This window comes from Anas acuta, chromosome 5 (genome assembly GCF_963932015.1).
Source record: "Anas acuta chromosome 5, bAnaAcu1.1, whole genome shotgun sequence".
Lineage (NCBI taxonomy): Eukaryota > Metazoa > Chordata > Aves > Anseriformes > Anatidae > Anas > Anas acuta.
Window position 1 is genome coordinate 37,032,274 of NC_088983.1, and position 15,028 is coordinate 37,047,301.

General features: G+C 38.6%; 1 protein-coding gene across 2 annotated transcripts in view; it reads left to right on the top strand.

Annotated features, from left to right (window-relative positions):
* Window positions 1-15,028, top strand: part of DCAF5 (DDB1 and CUL4 associated factor 5) — a 69,546-nt gene that overhangs the window by 11,646 nt on the left and 42,872 nt on the right. For both annotated transcript variants that reach the window (XM_068684167.1, XM_068684168.1), the window contains exons 3-5: window positions 3,479-3,515; window positions 4,945-5,084; window positions 9,413-9,542. In XM_068684167.1, coding sequence (XP_068540268.1) covers window positions 3,479-3,515; window positions 4,945-5,084; window positions 9,413-9,542 — 307 coding nt within the window. The remainder of the gene's footprint in view (window positions 1-3,478; window positions 3,516-4,944; window positions 5,085-9,412; window positions 9,543-15,028) is intronic.

The window sequence follows — 15,028 nt, forward strand, 5'->3', positions numbered from 1 at the left end:
ACTCTTAGATGGCTAATGAAGGACTATTGCCATCTATTGGTGGGTCACTTTTTCCTCAGATCTCATTTCAGTCCTCAATAGGTGTCTGCCTCTTAGAACTGTTGGCACATCAGGCTCTAATTATCCTTTATATTCTTCATCTTTTTGTATATAAATCCACATTTTAACAGGAAGATTAATTTAGTCTTAAAACTAATATAAATAAACTGGACATGTACTTGTTCTGAACCTAAATCCCTAGAATTTATGTTCATTCTGCCTCTCATTGCTTGATTTTGAAGTGTTGACATAGGAAGGAGAATTGAATTGAGAGGAGAAAGGAAGAGAGGTTTTGCTTACAAGACCGTTGAAATGCAGTCGTTGTCCTTTTCTGCTATACTTTATTTCTATGTCTGATCTGATTATCAGAAGGATAGGGATTTGTATCTTTCAGCAGTATGTCAGTTAACACACAGCTAGAGTTATTGTAGAGTATTAGGAGACCACTTGGTCAGAGCCCTTCACTGCTTCTTTGTTACTGAGATTAGTGAACTGCAAATCAATGCTGTGAATTGGTTCTAAGGACATGGGAATGGTGGAAACTTTCCGCGCTTTAATGCTGGATTAAAACCATAATGTCCCTTGGGGTGGGGGGAAGACAGCAAAGCTTAAGATAGTGTCAAATTTCAAGGTTGAAATGATTCAGATATACTGAAAGATGATGTGGAGAAAAAACAAGAATGTTGAATACTGATCTCTGTCTTCTGATTCTTGAGACTGCTGTTTATTTTATGAGAGACAGCAATCCACACTGTCTACAGAATGGATGTTTCTATTTGAGGCCCGTAGTTATTCCAGTGGAATTTTGGGCTGAAGTCTGTTTTGCTTTAGCTTGAATTTAGACAAATGGAAGCTCACATGAATATTCAAGGGCTGAACTGACAGATTAATTGTGCTAAATCTCGCTGGAGCAGCTGTGATGGTACTTGCCACTTCCAACTCAACCCTCTGTCCATTGGGCCATGCTGTCAGAGGCTACAGTTATCACAGGAAGAGCAGCAGAATGTTTTTTCTGTACTTTTGCCACTGCAGTTAACACCTGCAGTTAGAGATTTGTGTCGTTGATTCTAGTGTATTTTTGCTAAGATGCCAGGTTCGATGAGCTGTGACAGCTGATGCACAAACTGGCCATGCTTATCTCTTTCTCCTCCTCTGGTCCACATACACTCTGTGCCTCTGCCAGAAATTATTTCCATTGGAGGAGTCAGGAACTTATTCATCTGCTCCACCAAGATTCACAGAGCTCATCTGCTGGGGCTGCGAGGCTGACTCTTGGATCCTATGTAAAAAGTCACTTTGCTGCATGGCCTAGATGTACCATCTGTCATCTCTCTTCCAGTAAAATGGGGCTAACTATATTTAATCACTCAACAACGTTCTTGGAGATCCTCAGAAGGTCTGAAAGAAGTGCGGATCCTAAGATCTGTTGATTTCCCCTCTGTTCAATAAATTCAGTTGGAGTTGCATTCAAAACATGGAAATTGAAATACTGTAATTTTTAAGTTTTTAGGTTTTAAGTGTGGAAGCTAGCATAAGGGGCACAGAACCTCATTTGTTCTGTAAGCAAGACTACCATCAGCTAATGACTTAGGGTTTGAGGACGTTTCTGTCAAGCAGGTCTTAATAGCAGAGAAGATTTTCCAATTCCGTATAAATTGAATTCCATCCAAGTAATTTCAAACCTCCTTGATGTCGAAGAGTGCATGTGTAACATGCACCACACAGAGCCAATCCTAAAACGGAAGGTAGGAACTGAGTGGATAGTGGTTTGTATGTGATCCTGGGAAGGGGGGAGAAATCTTGAGATACCAAGGAAGTTTCCATCCCTGAAGAATACCAGGGTGAAGGGTGAATCCTTACCAGAAGCAACTGAGCAGTTTGTGGTTAAGCTTTGTCACTACCTTCTCCTTCCACACACAAAGCACAGAGAAGCAGTGGCTATTCCATGCTCCCCTTTCTTTTCTTTCTTTTTTTTCCCATTTTGGAGCTTGTAATGGAAGGGGAGGTTGATCCTGTGATGGCTGGAGGCCTGAAGCCAGGCAGCTAGAATGATTCTCCTGTCAGTGCTGTATGGACAGTGAGGCACAGCGATTCCTGCTCCTCACCTTCCTGCCACTGAAGGGGAATTTCATCACTGGAGAGACTAGGCTACATTTTTTATGGGTGAAATACATAGGCACTAGTGTAGTTTTACTAGGTATAAACATAGCCTGTAATGTATAATGGACAGCTTCCATTGCAATTAATGATCAAAGGACACTTACACATAAGTGACTCGTTTATTGTGCCATGGAAAAGATGAGCTACTGCAGTCATCTAAGGCTGGCACAATTTAACTGAGAGCCGATGCGAAGAGCAAGTGGATGTAGAAAATCTCACACTTCATTAGTCAAAGAGAAACTTTCTTATATTTCTTCTGTTGGGACAAACAAATCGAAATGCACACAGGATAAATGGAAACTGAGTCATATGAACAGTTAAAACTCATAGCAGAAGAAATTTTGCTCCTTATAAACATCTGGCTTTGCTGTACACTGGGAAAGCTTCACAGCTTGATACCACAACTACAAAGTTATATTGAGCATAAAAATATGACTTTGGGTTTTCTGCTTATTTTCTTCTGAATAAAATATGAATCTGTCTCCTTAAATATTTCTAACCAGGAGGTGCCAAATTAGGTAAATTTATATTTTTGGTTTCTTCACTGAATATTTATTCTGTTGCTATAACTTGAAAAACTCTGAAGACAGTGGAATTACTTGGTAGATGTGATCCTCTTTTACTGCTTACATGTGGTTAGTTGCCATTGTAGTCAATGGTTGTGATCAAAGAAAACTGACAGGATTGTCTGGGTACTTGGTTTGGGTTTTGTTAATACAGAAGAAATTGCACTTTCACTGTCACGTTTGTACCTTCTCAATAGTTGCAAAACTCTGAAGGCTGACAGCATGAACTGGCATCGTTTGGCACGTGAGCCCAATGCATTTGGCTTGCGGCACCCTTTTTTTTTAATCCTCCATTATCTTAGAAGCATTCTCTGAGCAGGAAGAAAGATGCATGCATGTGAGAGTCAGAAGTGTTCTGCTGCTTTGTAGTATATTCTTCTCTTTACTGCAAATGTCCCAAAACTCGAGCTCAAACTGACCAGGGCATGATCAATAACACAGTTCAGTAGAAGTTATCTGTCGACCAGTAGAAGGTGAAATGGATCGGTGCATTTGGAAATGTCACATGGAACATTTCACAAAGCTGAGCACAGCACTGATCGCCTGGCAACAGTGCTGGTCTTTTCTGTTTTCAATTGTGTTTTCAAAACAGAAATTTTAAATTAAAAATATACATATATATATATGTTTTTATTTTTCTACTCAAATGTGTTTTTGTTGTTTTTTTTTAACCACTGGAACACGATGTTAAATGTTTATATTTTTCTTTTTAGGCAATGATGAGCAAGTTATACTCCATGATGTTGAAAGGTAAATACGCAGTTTGTGTTTCCACTGCTTCGTGAACTCTCTTAATACCAACTCATTGGAGGCAATTTTGTTTTAACTTAATGGTCTGGGAGAAGAGAACAGTCTGATTTAATCCTGAAACATGTTTTTTATTTATCTAAACTCATATCTGGAATGAAGTATTCCCCATCACCCCATTTATTTATTTTTTAAAGTACTTGGTTTCTGCATCATTTTGATCTTGTGAACAAGAGGGATTATTAAATACATATGCTCTCCTGCAGGCAGCATATTAGGTTTTGGGAAGATTCAGAGCCAGATTATTCTGGCACTTACAGGCTCTGTTTTGTGTGGGATTTTTGTTTGTGTGGGATTATTTTTTTTTTCCCAAAACACTCACATAGGTGTATTTAAGATATTTATGTGGCCAAGCGCCAGTTACCTTTTAAAACTTTGGCTCACAGCTTCTTGATTCTCCATGCTGATGTGAAGCATATTTATTTTACAACTTTTTTTAAAAAACTAACCTGCAAAATAGTTGAGAGTTGGGCTTTGATTAACCAAGATTAGGCTGTTATTCAAAATCTAATTAATATAGTAGTGGTAATATATTTGATTGGAGCTCTCTAGATAGCATACCATGTCTTTTTTGCTTCTTACTTTTGAAGTAGAAAATTTAAATGTAAAATTTTGGTCTGTGCTTTTATAGATTTAAGCAAGGACAGTTTATTTCTGCAGGGAAATTTAAATCTTATTTAAAGGGTTTTACCAAAGGAATATAACAATATTAAAATCTCTGTCTTAGTATTTCAACTTTTGGGCTCTCCATGCCACTCTTTCTGCCTAATTAAGGTGATATAAAAGGTTGGGAAAAGTGGTGTGGGTGATTTTTTTTTTTTTTTATTATTATATTTTTTTTTATTTTTTTGTAGCTGTGCCGTGTCTGAGGCCTAGACACTTAGGGGACTTCCTTTATTTTGTTTTCTTTTGCTGCTTTTTCTACATGGGGGGAGGGGACGGGGGGGGGACGGGGGGAGTGAGAAATTGTAGTTCTGGTTTGTCCTTGAGAACCAAGAAAACCTAAAATATAGCCAGATGGAATGTTGCTCTTTGATGTGCTTCAGCTGAACTTAAAGAAGCCTGTATTAATGAATCTACATGTATCTTGTTTTCAGACTAAGTACTATAACTTGGTCTGCAGGTCCCCAGACCTCTTTTCCTTTCCAATCACCTCCTCCCAAGCGTAACTGTAGAATGGCATCTTGGTCACTATACATGTGGTTGGTGGTGGTGTGGGTTTTTTTTTGTTTTATTCCAATTAAATACAAGGGGCTTGTTAGAAAGATACGTTAACCTTGTCATTAATATTACCACATAGATAAAGCTGTAGATATTTGCTTTTTAAAACAGTAGCAAAAGAAGGAAGGATAATAGGGTGTCTTTCTTCCAGCACTGAGACGTTGGATGTGTTTGCCCATGAAGATGCAGTATATGGCCTTTCAGTGAGCCCAGTAAATGATAACATCTTTGCCAGTTCATCCGATGATGGTCGTGTTCTTATTTGGGACATCCGAGAATCTTCCCATGGAGGTAAGATCTCCAGATGGAAAGATCATTATTTTAGGAAGAATTTGGGCTATGGGCAAGCCAGGGAATGCAAAAGCTATGTTTATCTGGACAATCAAAACGGGGAATGTTGGAGAAGGGTGAAAATGATGGCTAATTCTTATGGACTGTAATAGGCAAGCCCTGGTCTTTACCGTTCTCTGTTACTGTCTTGAAAGGTTTCAAAAAGTACCTGCATATAGCCCCGGGTAGCATAGAACCTGGTATGGAATAGGTTTTAACTTGAGTTAAAGAAACAGTGGAGGACACGTTTCTTCAATAAAAACGTCTTGATAAACTTTAAACCAATTAGGAATGTGGATTAGATGTTTCTTTTAAAACACTGTTTTTGCATATAGCCTGAGATAAAAGTTTGTCTGGAAGTTTAGGAAGCTATTTTGATTGAAAAAATTTTCCAAAGCGAACTATGTATTTCCCTGTGACACTGGTAATTGTTCTTATGCATAATGTTTTCTGGTTCTCTTGTGAAGTGTGGACTCGAAATGAGAGAGCAAAATCAATTTATCTGACTGGGAAAAAAAAAGATTTCTTGCATTTATATGGAAACTTAGATCCTTTATGAGATAACAGGGAAGACGCTAAATTATTACTTCAATCTTTGTTTTCTAAATCGAAACACTTGCAATCTGGGTGGCTGTGGGTTTTTTTTTTTGTTGTTGTCATTGTTTTTCTCCTGGAGAATTTCAGTTTAGAACTGTACTTATATTTTGGAGAGGAATACTTCAGTAACTGAATTTTAATCTAGAAGTACGTCAGGAATACTTCAGTAAATTAAGTTATGCATTCACCCCATCCTAAAGAACACAAAGCTGATAACTTAAAACTGAGCAGTCTGCGTGAGTACTGAATGTGGTTCCCTTCCATCATAGCTGAAATGGAGTTGCATCTCTTTTGTAAGCTGATTAAATGCAACTGCATCAATTCATAGGTTCTGTTGGTTTTACAGTAAAGTTGTTTGTGGCAATTTGTACACATTCATTAATGGATCAAAGTTGCAGTTTAACTGAATTAGCTTTTTTCCATATCTAGTGAGCTTGATAACATTTCTAGATTGCAATTCTATCCCTTTTTGCCTAGGAAACAAATGCTGAAACAAGACATAACTTCTAGTCTTTTAGCAATCTTTTAGCCCTTATGACACTAGTGGCTCCTATTGAACGAGCATGACCAGAACTAGGTCTGTCTTGATGACCCCCACCCCAGAATACCCAGAGTGGATTGCTTATTGATACCTTCCTACATCAGGCATATTGCCTTTGTATAAATAAAAATTAAATCTAATAGCACTGCATTCAATTTTCAGTAGTCTTAAGTCTTAATGTGAATTTTGATTCTCTTGTGCAGTTGTGGTATCCTTTATCTCTGTCCCATCTGGTAATTTTATTAAAATATTAATACGTTCAAAAAAAAAAAAACAGCGAACACGTTCAGTGTAGGTGTGAAACTGACTTTAATAAAAATGTCCATAATGTCTCTTCTCTGGATCAGTCCTTGAGAAACTCATTACTGATGTTACTCTTGCTCAGAAGTCCCTTACTAGTACAGGGAACTATTGTCTTCCCGCCAGCCAGTTTCTTGCCTACCATGCAACTTCCAACTCCCTTTGCTAATCCCAGCTGCCTGTAGCTAAACTTTATACTATGCCACAAGTCAAATTAGTCCTGATTAGTTCTGCCACATTTCCCCTGAATAATAAGTTCACTACTTTTATAAAGGAAAGCGATCAAATTAATCTGATGTGATGATTCTATCTTTAGTAAATCCAAGTCTCATTTCAACCCTGTTTTTCTGTTTTCATAATATCCAAGTGATTAGACCAGACACTGAATAAATATGACTTCCAAATTAGAAATGGCAAAATGTTCACTTACGGCCTTTTCCTGAACTCTGCACCATAAAGATCTCTGTTAGGAGAGCTACCTTTGGTGACTGGATGTCAACAGTTGGTGGAAGTGGTCACTGCTTAAATGCATCTGTATGAACTTGTTCAGTATCCTAAGCTGATGTCCAATCTTATCAAAGCTTCTAAAATTATATAAAAAGATGCAATTAAACCTTGGTACTGCCTTACTAAGTCTTTGAATGAGAAGTCTGCACCAGTGAAAATAGGATGAAGAAGGTTTAGCTGTGGTATGTGTGGGGTTCTTTGGAGTAGTGTCGTAGGTTCCCTGAATTTTAAACAAAGAGCTTTTGTACAGTTATTTAGGATGGGAGCCCCAGGTCAGCAGTTAGAGGTGAGCCCTGCCAGTATTTCCTACAGGAAGATGTCTGTCACTGGGGTAATCTCCTTGTCTGCAGTGGTGTTGTCATGGGAATGCACGCTGTGCATGCCGGTGTGAGTGTAGTTAGTTACGCTGGCTAATACGTTAGGATCTTGCAAATAAGCTCCTAGTTCAAAATAGCACATTACGTCCATCCCTGTGTTCCTCTGCTGAGTGACGTAAGCAGTCGCTTTTATAAACCTGCATTTAATTTATGGAAGAGACTCTGTTGAACTTTCCTTTGAGGAGCATTTTCGTCCCCTGGTGTTTAAGAGCTACAGTTGTGAAATGAGCATAAAGAATAATAACAAAAGCAAGCCCCCTATTTTTCATTAGTGACTTTGTGCCTCATTAGTTTGGCTGCTGTAATCAGTCTTTAATTTGACAGACTGAAAGGCAACTTTCAAAATCTTAGAAGAACACTGTGATTCCGGGCTGTGTATAATACAGGTGTGAAGGAAGACACCAGTAATTAGTGACAATGACTTCACTAAGCAAGCATGCACAAATTTAAAGTTCAGTTTAAAATAACCAAACCAACTCATTTATTTGGCAATCATGTGTTGCTTCAGTCTCTACTCAGCTAATACGTGCCATTGCTTTCCAGTGGGGGCTGCCATTTTAGCAACATGTCAGCAGGGATCCAATTTGGTGATGCTAATGTAGAAGGTCGGTGTTGATATTAAACCTTATTTGGAACTGCTATAAAACCAACAGCCATCTCCTGAAGTCTTTGAGCAGGCTGGCAGAACAAAAGTTTGCTCCTGTTCTTCCCCTCACCTCTACCTCCTATAGATAATTAAGAGCACCAGGGAGCTTCAGCTGTGGTCTGAGACCATTGTTTTGATGTCTGCTAAATGAATACTGAAAAGAAATGTCCCTGCCTTAAGCTTGTAATAAAGCAAGGGGAGGAAACAGATGGGGGCAGGACAGGTACGTGTTAATTCTGTCTCAGTTGTTCGATAGGCAGTAGTTTCAGGTGTTGTGAATTTGAGAGTATTGTATGTCTTAATGAGGGATATAAGGAAAGAAAATGAAGGATGTTTGGAGGTGCGTGCAAGGTTAAAGGTGCCTGCACACAGTGTCCCAAAGAAGGGCAGCAGCTGTCTCCCAGACACGTGAGCAATGCGGTGGTTGCATCAGTGAATGGCGAAGTCTGGCATAATCTTGTTTCCTAGTTGCGTGACAGAATGGCAGTGTGCCACGAAACATACACACCAGAGACTTCGGCTGTGCCTAAAGCCATAAAGCTAGCAGAAAGAGAGAGAAGGATGACGAAGTGAAGGCTCTTTCCCATTCTTCATGGAGGCAATGTTGTGATGGAATGAATAGGGCAGGGTACCAGGCCAAGCACAGCCTTGCTTGTCTCATCCTAATCGAGATGAGAGGAAGAGAGCCTGGATGAGCATGTTTGTTTGTTTTTTAACTGTGTGTATGAATAGCAAAAGGTAACTGCTAATGTTTTTATATAAGAGAAGCCCCCTTTCTTGTATACTTATACAGTTGCTGAATAACACTTTTAAGAGGCTTTGTTTTCCCCAGGGATGGTAGATTGCTTTTAGAGCTGAGTTCCATACAAGCTTCTCTCACTCTGTGTAATAATATTCTCCAGTGTAAGCAGTCATTGCTACATTTACAGTTTGGATGATCATCAGTGGCTGTGGAGGCTTCAGACGTGGTCTTTGCTAGTAAGCCTTCAGAAGTCCTCCCTGTGGCCCTTATTAGATGACCATTTGGTTTGCAAGTGCCTAGTTTTATACTCTGATAACCTTCCATAAGCAAAATGAAGTCTTGAAATGCAGTTTCTATCCTTTTTCCATATTTAGACAAAGTTAACGTATGTGTGGGTGGGTTCTAAAACTTCAGGTTTTTATATTGCTTTGGATGTGTCAGCTCTAGAAACGGTTTGAACATGTCTCCATATCTTCAAATCTTGTTATGCTGTTTCCATATTAAGCTGCCAAACTCATTGCATCAAACAGTTGTACGCTTTGTTTGTTCTTATGTCTGAAATCACAACTTTTTCAACAGAGCCCTTCTGCTTGGCACACTACCCATCAGCCTTTCACAGTGTGATGTTTAATCCGGTAGAACCCAGATTGCTGGCTACAGCCAACTCTAAGGAAGGTGTGGGACTCTGGGATATTCGTAAACCTCAGAGGTAAGATCTGTCTCTCCTGGTCTTAGGCTGTGTGATTTCTTTCTCTTGAGAAGTGATGGCATGCCACTCCTTTTAAGTCAGAGCATGTAATGGGAAGAGAAGATGCAGAATCAAGTTAACAGCAATGTTAGTAATGCTGAATTAAATTATTTTGCATAATTACCCTTCTTTACACATACTATCTAATTTGATTCAAAGTGGGGCTAGATTTTTCCAGTGTTAAGGTAAGTGACATTGTGAAAGTCTGCTTGGCTGCACCACTGCAGGATGAAGACAGATGTCTTGATGTTGTCAAGATCTCATCATTACATGTAACATTTTTCTACTAAAACTGGAAAAAAACATGGTGGGGGCACCACCCCTTTTACAATTTTTTTTTTTAATTTTTTTTTTCTACCCAGCTTAGTTTTCAGTGGCTGGTCAAGTCTGCTTTTTACTCAGCATTTTATGACTTCCTAGATGGAGAGTCAGCTTGGCTAAATGATGTGCCCCCATGATTGCATAGGTTTTTAAACAAATTGACAAGAGATAAGTTTGCAGTACGGAGTGCTACTAACTGGACTGGGTTCTAAAATTTGCTTATGCAATACCAGATACCAGAATTTTAAATGAATGAGAGGTTAAGCTTCTGTTGGAGGTTTTTCTTTTCTTTTTTTTTTGTCTTTAAAGTTTTGAAAACAATTTCCTTTTTTCTTCATAACTATTAGTAAAAAAGTTGAACATTACAAGAAAATGTTTATCCGTTTTATCTCCAGCTTTTATTTCCACATTTCCAGTTATAAATGGAAACAGAATAATTACAAAGGAAGTGAAAAGAGGAGGAAAGAGAAGAGGAGGAAAGAGATAGTAGTTGTTTTATGATACAGTAGCCTCAGTTATTTAAAATCTTCCATAACATACACTCCCTTTATCAACAAATTTCTCGGAATATTGAGAAGATGCATATCACTAAAAATACTTCTTGGCTTTGTATTGTACATACAGAAAAAAAAACCAATATCATTTGGAGTTAATTATAACTGGCTGAAAAAAAAATCAAAATGTTTAAACATCCCCTATAATAGCAACCAAATTAGAATTTCAAGGGGGCTTATTATTCTTAAGTTGTAAACATTACTGGTTTGAATTGCCTTTTGCTTTTACATTTGAATTGGTATTTGCTTGCTGATGCTCATGGCTTTAGAACTCTCTCATGTTTGTAAATTTTGCCAGAGCCCTTGTTGGCAGCTGTTGTAAATTCTGCTATTGCATTTAGGATTGAATAAAATAAACCGGAAGGGAGTTAGAAGATAGCCTAGACACTTTCCTCTTATCCCTGTCAAACCCTTTGTGTAGGTCTTAGGAAGTAGCTTTCTGACAGCAAACTGTTCATCACTCCCCGAAGAGAAGGAGAGAAATTCAAGTTGTTAGGTTTATTTCTTTCTTAAAACAAAACAAAACCTTATTGTTTGTATCCATAAAGTTTCTATCATTTTAATTTGCATTCATGCTGTTTTTTTCCTTATGAACTAATATGCATAAACTTGGTGTCCTGTTTACAAGGTAGCTAGCTTTGTACTGTTCCTGGAACAGTACAAAGGATTTTTTTTGCTTGTGCCTCAACTTTGTGATTTAAGAACTTCCACAGGTTAAGGTTGCTCTCATTTTGAAGGGGAGTTATGCCAAAACACTTTTCACACATTTGCTCTCAGAGTACAAACATAGAATTATGTTGGAATAGTGCTATAGCTTATGTTTAATAGAAATTATCCACAGATGCAAAATTTAGGTGAGGTCTTTCGTTTGGGCAGCAAAGTGAAATGGAATGATACACGTGACTGGAAAGGTTAAAGGGAATGGAGAGAGGAAGTACCTACTACAAAGGATGCAGGTATTGCCTCTGATAAATGCAGAAGCAGATCACTAGTGAAAGGAATTCTTCTCCCACAAATTGTAATAGCTGCTGTCTGATACTTTTGTTATTCTCGTTAAGACTTTGATTATCCAAAAGTTTCTCAGCTTAAATATTAAAAAGGGTTGATAAGTTATTGTTTGGGTGTGGTAGCAGATGTCAGGTCATAGAAACCCTGAAGATCTCCTGTCTAGATGCTATCACGCCTTCTTCCTCAGTTTTAACTCCAAGGCGAAATGCTTGTTGGGGGCCATTGTGTGTGTATGGGACGGTCTGTGCGCACGCATTTAAGGACACAGATTTTACTTCTACTGTGGCATTGTTCTTTCTGATGCCGAATACAAAATAGCTATAGCATAATTTCATTGGTAATGCTTCTTAGCAAGTATTTTGTATTTCATCAGGTTTAGAACCAGTATGTGAATGACTTGATAACTTTTGATAAATCTGAATTCCAAAGTCTTTTCTTTAAATGATGAAAGGGGAAGGGAAAGGGTGCCTTATGTTATAACTTGACTGAAGGCCTTGAATGAATTAAATGGGTGGAAGCTTGTACACTTATCTGATGGACAAGAGCTACCCTCTTCTGGTTCTAATCTGATCAAAGTAAATCTTTCCAATTAAAAAGCTAAATAGCGGTGGTGAAACATCATACCTTGCAATAATAGTGCTGAAGTTCCTGGGTGGGTAGGCCACGCCACTTTTTCCATGTGTAAGGGAACGCTTACAACATCCTCACTGTACCGGTGGATGTGCACTGTGTATAACATGCAGCTGATCCTTAAGCACTGAAGTCTTACAGCATTTGCACCTACAAAGTAGATGTGCTGTATGGCGTATAACAGGTGCATGTTTTCTGCCTGAAGCCAGTTCCTCCTAGAGGGCTCAGAAACAGGAAAGAGAACAGTAAGGGACAACCCTGCCCGTCTTAGAGTAGATGATACTTAGAACCTCAGACTTGGACTGAGGAAGCTGTAAGGTTAAATGAATGCAGTGAAAGCAGTCTGCTTTCAGCTGTCACTTTCCAGGACAGCAGTCAACTTTCTTCCTTGGCATGACCAGAGGTATGCCCAAAGCATGTTAAAGAGGGTATTCTTGGTGGTAGGAAAGAAAATGGCCTAAAGCACTCTGGTGCTACTACAGTTTGTTACCAAGAAACTCTCAAGAAAGAGAAATCTTCAGAGTGAGATGTCTGTGTTGTGCTGGTGGGCTGCCAAAGCCAGAGTCAGTCAGATTTAACCAAATTAAACCAGATTTTTAGCATCTTACTTTTTTCTAAGAGTTCCAAAGCATTTGCCAAAGCTTCCACTTGTCTTGAGAGATCTAGTTTAATGATCTGGAAATACATAACTTTACTGTCAACATATTTGAGGCCAATCCACTTCGTATTATAAGGAAACAATTCTATTAATGTATAGATCAGTTAAGATATAATCCTCGTTCCAAACGCTATGAAAAATGGAAAACAAACTTCAGGTTTTTGTCAGTGGGTTTTAGTTTTTTCTAGTGTCTTCCAGAGAAAATACATTGAATTTAAATATATTTGTATTTAAAAAAAAAATCTCTTAAGAGTGAAATAATCCACATAGTGCTGTAAGTACAGTATTAGACTTTACATAGTACTGAAGTTGGTACGTGAGTGAATTTCTGTCTATTTTCCCTATTTGTATTAATACTAAAAAGATGCAAAGGATAGTTTCAGGTAAGATGTGTTCCAAAACCCTTTTGGCTGTTAAGAAATTTTATAGGGAGAAGGCGTTAAAGAGCCTTGAGGTTCTCCATAATCTCGGGATACACAGGAAGCTGCCTCTATAATTGCATGGCAGAACAGCAGCACAGCAAGGAGGGTAACCCCATCAGCTGCTTTTCTCATTGTCAAGGCTCTGCTAATGGTGGAAATTCTTGCTTCTCTGCGGGTTTCTTTCTTTGATGCTGTTATCGGGATCCAAGAAAATGTAACACTGTATGAGGTGTGAGAAGGATAAAGGGAATAGAGGCTTTGCTGGGATGCAGCGTAGAAGTATTAACTTGCTGGGATTGTTGAGTACAGCAGTATATAATGATAGTGTAAAATTGCTAGGTATATCTATCCCTTCCCATGACTATCTTCTTATTTCTATTCTGTGCATGAATCTCATTTGTGGGGGAATCTATTTTATGCTCCAAGCTGTTAAGGGAAATTCCATGTTTTTTCAGTGCCAGATTAATCCTTCACAATACTGTGACCATTGTGGGAACGTTTCAGTCCTATCCTATCCTTCTGCCTGTGGTGCTAGCAGAAATGACCTAGGTCAGGTAAACTTTGGGTGTTTTGTCCTAGTGTGTAGTAGTGGGGTTATGATCAGAGGCTAAGTGGCTAAAAAGAAGGGGAGGAAGTGTACATGCCTACAAATTTGCTGCGGATTGCCAAAATAGTAACTTCCAGTGGCTTACGTATGTCTGCAGCACTCTGCTACAAGAAAGGTGTAATGGGTATAAGTAGTTAATTTGCTGCTAGTGAAGCACTTCATTTAAACTGATGATGCAGCTCTCATTTCCCAAAACTACTGTTCCATCTGTCAGGTATCAGATGGAGCAGGGTTAAGTTGATGCAGGCACTACTTGGTTTTCCTTATAACTACAGACTGTTCAGGGGAATCCTGCTGCTGCTCCCCTGCAAAATCCAGAAAGCAAATCAAAAGCCTGGAAGTCTGAACACCAGCTGTTTGGGGCCAATAGTAGCACTGTAGCTAGCAACACCTTCACTTCGCATGTATTACAGCCAACAGCAGTGACACAAGAATACTCTTCAGATATTCTTCAAGCCAGGGGAGGTTTGTTGATCCCACAGGATTCAGCTGGCCTTCATTCATTGGAAGGGAATCAGGCTTAATGTAAAATTTCTGGTTTTAATCTGCAAAGGCTCCTCAAGTGAGATACAGTTTAATATTGGTCAGTTAGATATGATGCATTGTCAGAAAAATAATGGTTTGCCATTAGCTTCATAACTTGTATGGTAGCTGATAAAATACAGCTAACTGACTGCAGTTTTAAACTAAAAGCTCTAAATTTTCAGGGGCATTGAATTTAATTGTCTCCAAAGGTCACCATTTCTGGAAGCTCAACTTGGTCAAAACATTTAATCAACTCAAACTGTGTCTAATTGGTGCTTCTGAAAACTCAGATTTAGTGTCTTAAAGACAGAATAAAAAACGTTTTAAAAGGTTTTCTATTCAATTTAGAGGAGTAAAAGTGCTCTTAAAGACCTTGAAGCTCAAAATTCTTGTAGCTTACAAAACCTGGCATCCATACCGATCACTCCATTTATGTAACTAGTGACTGTATAATCGCATTTTAATGACTTTCTGCAACAGTTTCGCAACAGTAGGATCATGCACCTGGAAGTGGGAAGAGACCAGAGTTTCTCTTCTCCACTTACTGTAACCAAAAGTAAATTAACATCCACAAATAGCCCCTTGATGCCACGTGGATAGGATTGCAATATAGCTACTTAGCAGCATTGCTCCAAGGAATGTCACCTCAAAAATCCAAACACTAAAAACCCTCTTCCCCTCTTCTCATTTGTATTCTTCCACCACCATTCTAACTGAACACA